The sequence below is a fragment of the Sycon ciliatum genome, chromosome 6 (genome assembly GCF_964019385.1).
Source record: "Sycon ciliatum chromosome 6, ocSycCili1.1, whole genome shotgun sequence".
NCBI lineage: Eukaryota > Metazoa > Porifera > Calcarea > Leucosolenida > Sycettidae > Sycon > Sycon ciliatum.
Window position 1 is genome coordinate 15,961,751 of NC_088648.1, and position 13,016 is coordinate 15,974,766.

Sequence of the window (13,016 nt, forward strand, 5' to 3'; positions counted from 1 at the left end):
CACTGCCGCTGTTCGTTGCTCCATTTCAAATCAAAAGCAAAAACAGGTAGTAGAACTCTGTTTTCAAATCAATTTCAAGTCCAAACTGCGAACCGCATCGGCAATAGTCGCACAACACACCGCTTGAAAACATGCCGGTGAATATTTTTCACGGCTACACTTTGAGACTGTTTGCACCGCTCTATCCCAAAGAATCCTGTCAACATTGCCAGCCTCAGCTGTGTTCCAGCGCTACGTAATATGCCTGATAAGTGGCTTGGAGACTCGAGATCTGAAAGTCTGAAATGACTTGCCACTGATGGCGGCAGTTTATGTAGCTGGCACAGCAAAACTACAAGTGCTGAAATCCCATGTTCTCTGATATAGAAGACATGATTGTCGTGAAACACCTTTCACATGCATTACTGAAATCATTAAATTTTTGGTTTAAAAAAAAGAGGAGAAGAAGAACATGTTACGAGCTATGATTAACTGTTCACCAACGTAACCAGATCATGTACAGTCAGCGAGTGTGACAAGATGGCACAAAACTGACAACTCACGGACTGTATATGATCTGGTTATGTTGGTGGACAGTTAGTCGTAACTCGTAAATGTTGTCCTTCTCCTTTTTAACACACAGTTCTCCTTTTTTTTTACCATAATTTAATTGGCTCTCCGTCCGAGTTCAAATCATTAATTTTTGTCAGTACATTTTGAAGACTTTGAGCACTGCAGTCATGCTTGAAGTGCAAGTAGAGGAAGTTGTGAATGCAGCCTCACCTTTTCTCTGACAAACAATCCTTGACAGGCTGTCACAGCGTTTAAGGTTCCACCTGTGGGCCACGTCAGGCTTAAAGTCGTACGGCATTGCTCCACAGTGTCCACCGGTGTGCCGATGCGCTGCCCAATTATGGTATTTTAAATGTGTTCTTGCTTCAAATTCCAGCCAGTCGTGACCTACTTTATTGATTCCCAGCCAGATGGTGGTGAGGGGCTTGGAGTTGAACACACAGTTCTGTTGTGCTTGGTTCTGCGGCATGGCAAGCTGACCGCCAGTATGCTCTCTGCAGTATGTTGCCGCCTCGAGGAAATTCTTTTTCATATTGCCTTGGTATTGGTACTCGTATGAGGTGTTGGCACAAGCTTTCCAAGCTGCAAAGTAGCACGGTATAAGAGAATAGAAGACGGCAACAACAATGACAATCACACTGCCCTACGACGCTACCCGATATACCAACGAGGTATGTTGTTGTTGTTGTTGTTGTTGTTGTTGTTGTTATTGCTGTTGATTTTATTTTAATTCGCGGTGACCAAACAAGCAGAGGTGCTCAATAACAAGGAAGCGAATGAAGGTGCCAAGAAGCACGATGGGACTTAAGTAGCCCCATAGCACCAGGCGGACACTCCATGCTATCAACAACAGCTGACCCGTCCTCCCGATGGAGTCTACCATCGACGTGCCAAGTTTCTTGCTGCGCGTTTTCATCTGCCAACTCGACAACAGTTCTTACTGGCGTCCGCCTTTCTATTAGTAAAGGACCCATGGTGAGAGACCACGACCGGTCGTCCAAGTCTGCACCAAACGTATCGGCCATATCTATTTACTGAGGATAATGTAACAACTCCTCCACAAGCGTTTCGACAACTGACGTCTTCTTCATCCTGATTGTTCCTCTTGGTGGTTTTGGACAGGAGTTGAAAAGTCCAAAAGGTCAACTGATGACCTTTGTGTTACTTGCTATGATTGGATTTTAGCGGTGGATGCCGGTATGCAGCTGGGAGGCGAATTCAACAGGAAGAAGATAAAGGTCTTGCTTTGCGGTTCACACCTTCACTTCTGTATCATTAGCCTTTGGTTAATCCTGGAATAAAGATTACATGTATTCATATTCGAGTTATTCACTGATTTGAGGAGATGGCATTCACATGCCACTGCGGGAGTCGAATGTCAGGGGTGATACCCCTATTTCAGCACATGAGGCGGTGTGTTAAGCGCCGCCTCTTTGTTATCATATATTGTGACATTTGGTAAGTGTGCAGTGCTCACAGCTCTCTCCCCCAACAATAGAGCTCTATGACACTGTGCTTTCTGCGGTTTCTTTCGCGTTTACAGTGGAGAAAGGCTGGTGGGAATTCCAGCGCTTGTTGACCACTTGATGGATGCGGCCCACCTGGCCAAGTATTGGAAGAGTCGACAGGTCGGACTGCTGGTTTGAGGGAATGGCATTCACATGTCATTGCCAGAGCAGCATGTCGGGGGCAATACCTCTATTTCAGCACATGAGGCGGTGTGTGAAGCGCCGCCTCTTTGTCATCGTGTATTGTGATATTTGGTAAGTGTGCAGTGCTCACAGCTCTCTCCCCCAACTAGGCCCCAGCGGCAAATGCTAGCACCCAAAGTAGCATAAAAGGGCCTTTTTGTGACTCCACACGATGCTAGCATAAACAGCAGTTTTTACCGGCATCCGATACATTTTTGCCAATTTTGGCATTCTGGATGTGGAATTTGGTCTAGATTACACTATGAAACTACAACGTGTAGTATTACGGTACTACCACATTGATAATTGCATGCACTACATTCAATTTGTTTGCATTACCTAGTTGTGACCAAGACCCACATTGCCATTGGTACTTCTTGGTATTTGCTCTTTTGTATAGCAAATATTTCCATAGCAACATGATGCCAGCATCGCACCTTTAAAAACTCTTTTTACATACCTGCTTTGTGAGAATTCATAAATAGCACGGAACACCGTTTTCAACCCAAATGTTTCACCCAAATGTTTCACCATTACCATTAATAGGTAGCATAATTCGTGTTGTCTAGCATCCAAACTAGCATCTTTCTGAGTTGTCAGCTAGCATCCCAAAAAGCATCTTGGCAACATTTAGCTAGCATCTGCCGCTGGGGCCTACCCCCAACAATAGAGCTCTATGACACTGTGCTTTTTGCGGTTTCTTTCGCGTTTACAGTGGAGATCGGCTGGTGAGGATTCCAGCGCGTGTTGACCACTTGATGGATGCGGCCCACCTGGCCAAGTATTGGAAGAACCGACTACGAGGCCGCCGGGCTTCCAGCGCTTGTTGGCCACTATATGGATGCGGCCCACCTGGCCAAGTATTGGAAGAACCGACTACCAGGACGCCGGGCTTCCAGCGCTTGTTGACCACTTGATGGATGCGGCCCACCTGGCCAAGTATTGGAAGAACCGACTACCAGGACGCCGTGGAGCGGATCCGTATCCTGTAATTATACTGAGCTTGTATACAAACTCCCATCTCTCCCCACACAACACTCCAGATTTGTATTTTGCATATAACAGGTACTTCGATGACGAGAATATAAACTGGTATATAAACTGGTATATAAACTGGTGTATAAACTGGTACATAAACTCCTTTTTTTTAGGATCACACTAGTGCCCCGCAATCCACCTTGACGGTTTTCAACATGCACGACGGTCCCAACTTCAGGATTTCTTTCTTCTTTTCTTTTTTTGTTTTGTTTGTTCTCTGCCCGTTTTCCCCTTTGTAATAGGACTGGGTTAACACATAACGGATAGGTACATATGGATACAACTTTTGAGAGCAACTCCATATGCCCCCACATGTGTCCCGTGTCTCTTTCTGCTGCACGCGTTTGGAACAGTCTTCCATCTGATGCGAGAAACATCACGTCCCCCCCCCCCCCTCCAGTTCAAGGGTGTGTTGCACGCGTATTATCTTACTGTAGCGTGACAGCAACCCCCCTCCCCTGTCTTGAGTACTAGTATGACGTAATCCTGATGTTCTGATACATGCCGAGGCTAGCTGTATGCTCAGTCTATACATTCTTGATCTTATCTTCTTCTTTTTTCCTCTCTTAAAAAAAATGTTTTACTGCCAGAAGTCGTCTTCATATAAGGAGGCAGATATGCCTGTTTGTTGTACGACTTTAAATAAATCCAACCAACCAACCAACCAACCATATGTCCCTTTCCTTCCTTCATTGAATTTTTCTATTGGCTCAACATCCGCGTATCAAGCTGTGTTGATAGTAAACAAAATGAAATACATACTTGCCACCCCAGCGAAAGCAAATCCCTTAGTCACACACTCAGTTTCCCTTGATTTTGCTCTCATTTCCCTTATTTTGCCGGTTTTCACCAATTTCGGCCATTTTCTCTTTTTTGTGCAATTTTTGAGTATTTTGCGTACTTTTGCACAATGTTTTGGCAATTTTTCTTTCTTTTTATTCATTTCCAACCCATTGCTCATTGGCGGATCAAAACCTGAGTTTCTTCATTGTCAGATCCCCCCCCCCCACATGTGTGATTCTGTGAAATGCAGGGCCGCATGTGCCCTTGTCACACCACAAAACAACCTTATTTTTGAACACTCGTGGTTCAGTGCCAATTCCGGTAGTTTTTCGATCAAAGTCAAAAAATCTCCGGTATGCCGGTAGTAACTGAGTACCCTAGTTTTCCGGTAGTATACTGGGAAACCCACTATGGTTGACAAGCATGGAAATAAATAAAATTAATCAACTGTGGAAACTTGCCTTTTAAGTCTGTGGTGTTGGGTTGTCCTGTACACAGGAGTATAGCACACAAACAACATACACAACACATGCGGCACACGTGCAAACACACAACACACGCGCGTACAAAGACACACACCACACGTGCAAGCACACAACACGGGTGCAAACACAGCACACATACACACGCCCGCACTTGAAGCTAAGTCAATCATAGTCTCAGAGAACAAGATAAAACTCCCAGCACAAAAATCGAGATCCATAAACACAAGCATACAAACATGCAACTTGTGGGCACAAGTTATGCGATCGATTGTTTCCTTGTCTCACCAGCTGAGTATTTAATACAAACATGGGTGCATGTGTTTTGCTCCACACCACAGAACCACCAGATGCTGCACAGCGAGGGTGGCGACAAATTGGATGGACGTGGGGGGGGGGGGGAGTAGCTCCTCCGACCAAGGGTCTCGGCTTCATCGTTACTCGTTCATGCAAGCAACCACGCCGCACAACAGCAACAGTTTACAGTGGTGGGCATTGGAGATGTGGTTACTACTGCCGCAGCTGGTTCAATATCACCACGACCAGCCCCATGCCAACTCCACACTCATACAACCTTGTACCATTGTCCACACTCAGCATTCTGAACGATTGACAAGGGTGCTAGTTAAATGAAGTGCTGGTTTATGAAGGGTGCTGGTTAACTTAATGAAATGCTGGATTAAAAAGAGGGACGCCTGTAGTAGACATATCATGTACACAATACCATGCTACTGCTCGGCTTCTGGTGGGATGCCGACTTGGTGGTCTTAAGAGACTTGGTGGTCCGAAGAGACTTGGTGGTTTTAAGAGAGCATGTCTGAGAATACCAAAGTATGTGTGCAAGTGGATCTCTCCGATTTCGCTCAAAATTTGCAGGTAGGTTCCCTTTGGGGTGTGGATCGATTGTGCAAAGCCCTTGAAAAAGTTTCTGAAGGGAACCTTGAAATTTGCATACCCCTCAAAAATGGCCTAAATATCACATTATTTATGGGTCTAGAAACGAGTCACGCCACAGCGTATCCGAACAAGCTATGAACAAAACTCCATCAAGCCAACATTGCCTCACCTTAGAAGAGTTCCTGGAGCAGTACCGCTTAGCCACGCCAGGATCCCAGAAGACGAGGTCCATCACCCCCTGACGCCACAAATGATCGTCTTGAAAATAGCCAATTTACAAGCGCTGGCAAAACACCCAGCTACGTCCTCAATTGGCCAGAACTATACACCGGCAGATAGTAGAACACCTCTTCTAGCGCTGAGGACATGTCCCCCATCTTCCTTTTGGGGTTTTCTTGAAATAAACTTTTTTGAATTTTTCCACTCGACCATGCTGAAATACGGCCAAAGTCATACCTGCGCAGGAAAGCTCGCCCCTCCGCGACGTCTCCTCAGCAATTTCTACTCCAACACTACTCTCAAGGCCGCAGAACAAAGTGTATTGTTGACTCTGACAAGGAAAAGCAGCAGTGATCACTTGTCACTCCAAACGACAAGCTTCTCCTTGCACCACCAATAATTTTTTGTGCGACTGTTGATGCAAAAGTGACTGAAGTCCTGAGTGCAGTTTTTGAATTTTATTGCAAGATGCACGGTGAGATCGCGTGCTCTGTGACGTAGGATGGCGCTTCCTGGATCACGGCACGCGCCCATCGATCGCGAACGTGTCTGGAACGCTACTCGGAACAGACCATGATGGCAGAGGTAAGATGAGCTGTATTTCCTGCTTGATCTGCTGAGAACCCCCACAAACTGTCCTAGGACTAGTAGGAGTGTTGCAATGGTAGCAAGCCGTTGAAATATGCCCCTCGTACAGCATGGAGAGTTATTCATCTTTCACACTTACCTCCTGCAATCCCGAACATAGTGCAACAGTAAAAGTCCCTTGTTTTCATGTCGATGCTCGACGAAAGCTGCTAGCTCGGTCGCTTTGTGTTGACTGGCACGCGAGCAGCACTGGCTGCATGCACTTGTCGTGTGAACTGCATGACAGATTCCTTACGTCATAAAGAATGTGATTTCATCATCATTTCACTGGTCTTCGACCTACATGGTCAGGGAAAGTCCCGGTTCGTAGGCCTACAACACGGTCAGGGTGTCCTTGAGCGCAGTAACAACACAAGTGTGATCACTTCCAGACGGACGGGCGTTCAAGGCGAGTAACAAGCGCACTTTACGAAGGTGACTCTGAAATCTCGTGAGCCGTGATCCACTCGACTTGGCATTCTTGCGTCACAAGGCACGTGATTTCACCGTGCCTCTTGTAGTAAAATATTAATTCAAAAACTGCGCTCAGGTCTTCAGTCACTTTTGCATCAACAGTTGCACAAAATATTATTTGTGGCGCAAGGAGAAGCTTGTCGTTTGGAGTGACAAGTGATCACCGCTGCTTTTCCTTGTCGGAGTCAACAATACACTTTGTTCTGTGGCCTTGGGAGTAGTGTTGGAGTAGAAATTGCTGAGGGGACGTCGCGGAGGGGCGAGCTTTCCTGCGCAGGTATGACTTTGGCCGTATTTCAGCATGGTCGAGTGGAAAAATTCAAAAAGGTTTATTTCAAGAAAACCCCAAAAGGAAGATGGGGGACATGTCCTCAGCGCTAGAAGAGGTGTTCTACTATCTGCCGGTGTATAGTTCTGGCCAATTGAGGACGTAGCTGGGTGTTTTGCCAGCGCTTGTAAATTGGCTATTTTCAAGACGATCATTTGTGGCGTCAGGGGGTGATGGACCTCGTCTTCTGGGATCCTGGCGTGGCTAAGCGGTACTGCTCCAGGAACTCTTCTAAGGTGAGGCAATGTTGGCTTGATGGAGTTTTGTTCATAGCTTGTTCGGATACGCTGTGGCGTGACTCGTTTCTAGACCCATAAATAATGTGATATTTAGGCCATTTTGAGGGGTATGCAAATTTCAAGGTTCCCTTCAGAAACTTTTTCAAGGGCTTTGCACAATCGATCCACACCCCAAAGGGAACCTACCTGCAAATTTTGAGCGAAATCGGAGAGATCCACTTGCACACAAACTTTGGTATTCTCAGACATGCTCTCTTAAGAGACTTGGTGGTCCGAAGAGATTGAAATGAAAACAAAGATACCCACTCTGCCGTACCGTGACTTGGCAGACCGCATAATGCACAATCGCCATGCAGAGAAATTACAAGCATTCGAGACACATGCAGAATGTGTGCAGTTTGAACCAAGGTACCGTAGTGTCTTGTATTAAAGCCTATCTTGTATAGAAGCCTGTCTTGAATACAAGCCTGATTTTTTAGATACACTGTCAGCACATAAGCCTGGTTTTAGTGTTGACATACATAGAAATACCTGGTTTGAATGGATGCCCGAGTGTGAATAGAAGCCTAGCCCTGACATCGGCTTCTTCAGGAACAAGCCCGGCTAATACGCGACACTACGGTATGTACATGCACTACTGCAAGTACAGTCCCAGGGATTGTGATCAACCCACCATTCCTCTAGCCTGAACGTTCTTTCTTACCTCCTTTTGATCGCTGGCAAATGAAATGGTGACGCACCGTGCACTCGGTGTCGTCCCATTTGCCTCTCACGTCGTCACGGTGATGATACATGGTTACGCACATGGCGCCGTTGGGCTCGCCCGTGGCCCAGTTCCGATACGTCATGGCTGCCCCGGTTTCAAAGTCCATAAACACTCCTGCCACGTTATGGAAGCCAAGCCAAGTTGTAGTGTCGGGTCTCAAACGGGTCACGCAGTTCTGTTCGAAATCGTTCCCCGGGGCGGCCAGTGTTGCGCCCGAAAATTGTTCCCTGCAGTAATGTGCGGCGTCGACAAACGTCTTTCTGGCTCTTATGTAAGCGTACGCAGATGATGCATTCGTACACTGGGACCAGACTGGGGAATGGAAGAACACAAAACGCGCGTGCGAGCGCCCGCGCGTGGACAATATGCACAACATGCACACATACATGCACACACACATGCACACACACATGCGCACACACATGCGCACACACATGCGCACACACATGCGCACGCACACACACGCACGCACGCACACACGCACACACACACACATACACACACACACACACACACACACACACACACACATACACACACACATACACACACACATACACACACACACACATACACATACACACACACACATACACACACACACACATACACACACACACACACACAAACACACAAGCACACGTTTTACGTGTACCTCTTCACTACATAAAACTGGTCCTTGCGACGTTGAGCTTCCGGGAGAGGTGAGACAGATTCAAAAGGAGTCTTGAAATGATGACTCAAAAGGCTATTGCACTGCCGAACAACTGATGCCCCCTGGAATCCCCAAACTCTAGTTGAACTTGTGAATAATCTGGCAAAATACGCTGAGCACACCACAGTAAGTGCGTGAGGACACTGTGCAAGGATTGATGGTATCAGGGCATCCATCACGGGATCAAATTTCATTTACCCCTTTACCTCAGTGACAGCAATACAGTATGCAGTGAAACCTGGTTTAAGCAACCACCCCACGGTGCAAGCAAAAGCGGCCGTTAAAGCCAGGTGGTCTTTAGAACCAGGTCCCACAGTTGCTGTGTAGAACTGTCGGTGCATGGAAAAACGGTCGTTAAGAGCAGGTGGTCGCTAAACCCAGAGGTCGCTTACGCCAAGTTTTACTCTACTAGTGTGCGTTGCTATGTCAGAGTGTATAATATTCACTCTGAGTGTATAATATTCACTCTGAGTGTATAATATTCACTCTGAGTGTATAATATTCACTATGAGTGTATAGTATTCACTCTGAGTGTATAATATTCACTCTGAGTGTATAATATTCACTCTGAGTGTATAATATTCACTCTGACATAGCAACGCACACTACACTTATTACAGGGGCATCGGACACGCTACGGTCACTACGGTATTGACCGTAGCACTTTTTGCCGCAGGTACCCCGTGAATCAATAAAATGCACTGATCTGGGCTCTAAATTTCCAAAATTTTCGACTCCGCCACACTTCCCTCACGCGTATTCTGTTCTTCAGATGGCTGACCGTACCACACTAGATTACCTTTCGACGCCCCTGTATAATTATCATATTCTGATATAAGTGTCACCAGCACAATTGTTCACACACACACACACAAGAGTCAATCTAGCCAGAACTAACCCAATGGGTGAAAACAAGATGTTAATAGAGGTTATGTGAATGACTCCTCATACAGTACTACCGGGCGCCGAAGAACAGAGAGCCGAAGAACGGAGCACCAAAGAACAGAGAGCCGAAGAACAGAGAGCCGAAGAACGGAGCACCAAAGAACAGAGAGCCGAAGAACGACCAGGCTAGAATTTCATCAAGCACAGCATACCAATGTATACACGGTGACTCAACTACGCATGGACTGTAATACATGAAAATAAGAACGGTCTACGCTAGGAGGCTAGGAGGCTAGGAGGCTAGGAGGCTAGGAGGCTGACCCCCCCCCCCCCCCCCCCCCAAGTTCTTCGGCGACCGACAGTACTGCAGCACTGTTGCCACTCAAAAGTCAATAATGTTTTACTTTTCCAACTTAGCTGGTTTCCATATCAGGGCTTTTAGTGTATCTCAGTACATATTTCTCCCAGTTTGCCACTTGTTGTGTATCGGTAGAAAGACTTTTCATGGCTCATTTTTGTTGTGGTCCTTTCGTTTATTTTGGTTTGTTTTGCGTTCTGCTTTGACTCGTATTTGACTGGTTTTGGTTGCATGTATAGTTTGTACATATCCAAGTAACGGTTACGTCATTGTCATGCGTTATGTTTTGTTTGGGCGCATGCTCGTATGCTGCCATAAATGTTAGTCTTTTTCTTCAGTTTTCAGTTTACCTCGTCGTGTCCGGTCTTCTTGTCTGTCCGTCTCCGTCTTGTCAAGAAATTATGTAGAACTCCCAGTTCAGTTTCGTTGTTGTGTGTGGCGGGTCGGATGGGCAGGGAGGCTGGGCCCCTGACGCCTGGACAACATGTGCGAGTGCACGAAACCACTCAACTGTCTTTCTTCATGGCAGTGTATCATGTACTCGCATTACCCCTACACTTTGCAAAGAATTTTTTTCTTACTTGGCTGTGGTCCTGCAGCTGTTATTGTTGGTTTGGGTGTAGGGACGCCTCCTGCAAGTACAAGATGGTGAGCAGTACACATTTACACACAGACACGTAAGCCCGCATGGACAGATGCACGCACCCATACCCCCCCCCCCCCCCAACACACACACACAAACTCTCTCTCAAACACACACACGCACACATGTACACACACGCGCACACACGCGCACACGCACACACGCACACACGCACACACACACACACGCGCACGCACATACGCACACACAAACACACACACACACACACACAGTAAATTAAACTAATTCATCCGCCACTGTAGGTTGTCATGAGGCAATGGAAGACAAAGCCATGGCCAGCAATCGAGGACATCTGAGAGTTGTAATTTTTGTACTCCTCCGAGGTGTGATTTTATTTATTTATTTATTTATTTATTCAACATCTCCTGGCCCGTCCGAAGACTGCCAATAAACATGAGAGGTCAGGTGATAGCCAACCACGGCAAGCTAAAAGGGAGAAAAAGAAAGATGCTGTCAGAGAGGGAAAGGAGATAGGGAGAGAAAAAGAAAGGGAGGCACATTAATAATACATGGGATCACTTCGGATGAGACAGTGTGGAAAGCTGGACTGTGAATTTCCTGATATCCTGGCATGTCTTAATGCTAGTAGGCAGGTTAGACCAAAGGGAGTATGCTGAGAAGAAAGGGGATTTCAAAAACAGAGAGGAACTAGCTCGGGGCAGTGATAAGGCATTGCGTGTTGGTCTAGTGGTAACAAACCAGTTGTACTTGGCAATATGTTTCGGGACTTGGGCTAGGAAGATTTTTTGCACAAGGATACAAAGATGCTGCTGATGTCGGGCAAGAAGAGGGTGCGTGGAAGCAAGTTTATAAAGACAAAGGGAGGCAAATGTTTGGTCTTTTCGAAACAGAATTTTCAGAAGCAAGCGTTGATGTACTTCCAGTCTGTGGAGTAAAGTCTGAGACAACCCGCACCAAGCTATATCGCAATAGTCAAATATAGGCAAAATGTACGACTTAAAGAACAATTTTCTGCAGTTATCATTCAAGTGTTGGCAGTGGGGTTGTAGCATACCTAAGGACGCACTCGCACGCTTGCACACAGACTGGACTTGTGGAGACTTTTGGCGTGCTGGGCCAAGCACAAGGAAGCCATCTGCAAAAAACTGCAGAAAATGGTTGTTGTTTGATCCTTTGGTGTAATCTTTGTTTCTAGTCGAAGCTAGTTGCTGTTTGGAGCAGAAACGCTGAAATTGACTATTTTCTGCATGTACTCATACATGTACTCATGTACTCAGGCATGCAGTCTCACTCTTATTTTAGCTCTTTTTCTGGAATGGATGCTGCTCTGCGCCCCTTGGTGAACCTTTCCTGCGCTCTTGGAGCAGCTGAAAAGGACCACTGGTATGTCTGGTTCCTGGTTTGAAAGTGGAGAGTCGACTCATGGCCAGCAATCGAGGACATCTGAGAGTTGTAATTTTGTACTCCTCCGAGGTGTGATTTTTGGCGTGCTGGGCCAAGCACAAGGAAGCCATCTGCAAAAAAACTGCAGAAAATGGTTGTTGTTTGATCCTTTGGTGTAATCTTTGTTTCTAGTCGAAGCTAGTTGCTGTTTGGAGCAGAAACGCTGAAATTGACTATTTTCTGCATGTACTCATACATGTACTCATGTACTCAGGCATGCAGTCTCACTCGTATTTTAGCTCTTTTTCTGGAATGGATGCTGCTCTGCGCCCCTTGGTGAACATTCCCTCCGCTCGTGGAGCAGCTGAAAAGGACCACTGGTATGTCTGGTTCCTGGTTTGAAAGTGGAGAGTCGACTTTTGTGCCTTGAAAAAGGAGTAGAGAGCGATAGAGGTACGTCTGTTGCTTATTTTTGAGTGCTCCTCGTACATTTTTGATCGTGATAGAAATTCTCAGACCAAAGTCAGCGCGATGATGGTCGTACAGTTTTCTTGTGGATTTTTTAGTTGTTTCATCTCGTATCTATGTCAGTATCGTGATGGTGAAGTGGAGAGGGTGATGTTCTTCCTCTAGGCTTCGTTCGGCCGACTTTGCTTCGTCCTCGTTGAAAAGTGATCCTGAAAAAAAGGTCGATTAGAAACATTATGTTGATTTTCAATGTACGTGATGACACGCGATTGCTGGCTATGTTTGTGTTGTAGTACGTTATTTTGTGTACGTCGTGTGTACGTCATGTTGGTGCATGCGCGTGTTGCTGTGGTGTGAAATGGTGTCTTCGTCTTGAGTTCGTCATGTCTAGTTGTGTTTCTTCGTCGTGTCAATAAACAGTCCTCTAAATGTAGTTATCGTCGTCCCCTTTGTACAAGTGTGGAGATGGCACGGAACTGGGAGCAG

General features: G+C 46.2%; 1 protein-coding gene across 3 annotated transcripts in view; it reads right to left on the reverse strand.

The window, feature by feature from the left end:
• The window catches only part of LOC135819472 (macrophage mannose receptor 1-like), a 44,426-nt gene that overhangs the window by 23,864 nt on the left and 7,546 nt on the right, over positions 1-13,016 (reverse strand). For all 3 annotated transcript variants that reach the window (XM_065332687.1, XM_065332686.1, XM_065332685.1), the window contains 4 exons: positions 10,636-10,686; positions 8,034-8,408; positions 4,526-4,552; positions 763-1,134 (listed from right to left, as the gene is read on the reverse strand). In XM_065332687.1, the coding sequence (XP_065188759.1) occupies positions 763-1,134; positions 4,526-4,552; positions 8,034-8,408; positions 10,636-10,686 (825 nt within the window). The remainder of the gene's footprint in view (positions 1-762; positions 1,135-4,525; positions 4,553-8,033; positions 8,409-10,635; positions 10,687-13,016) is intronic.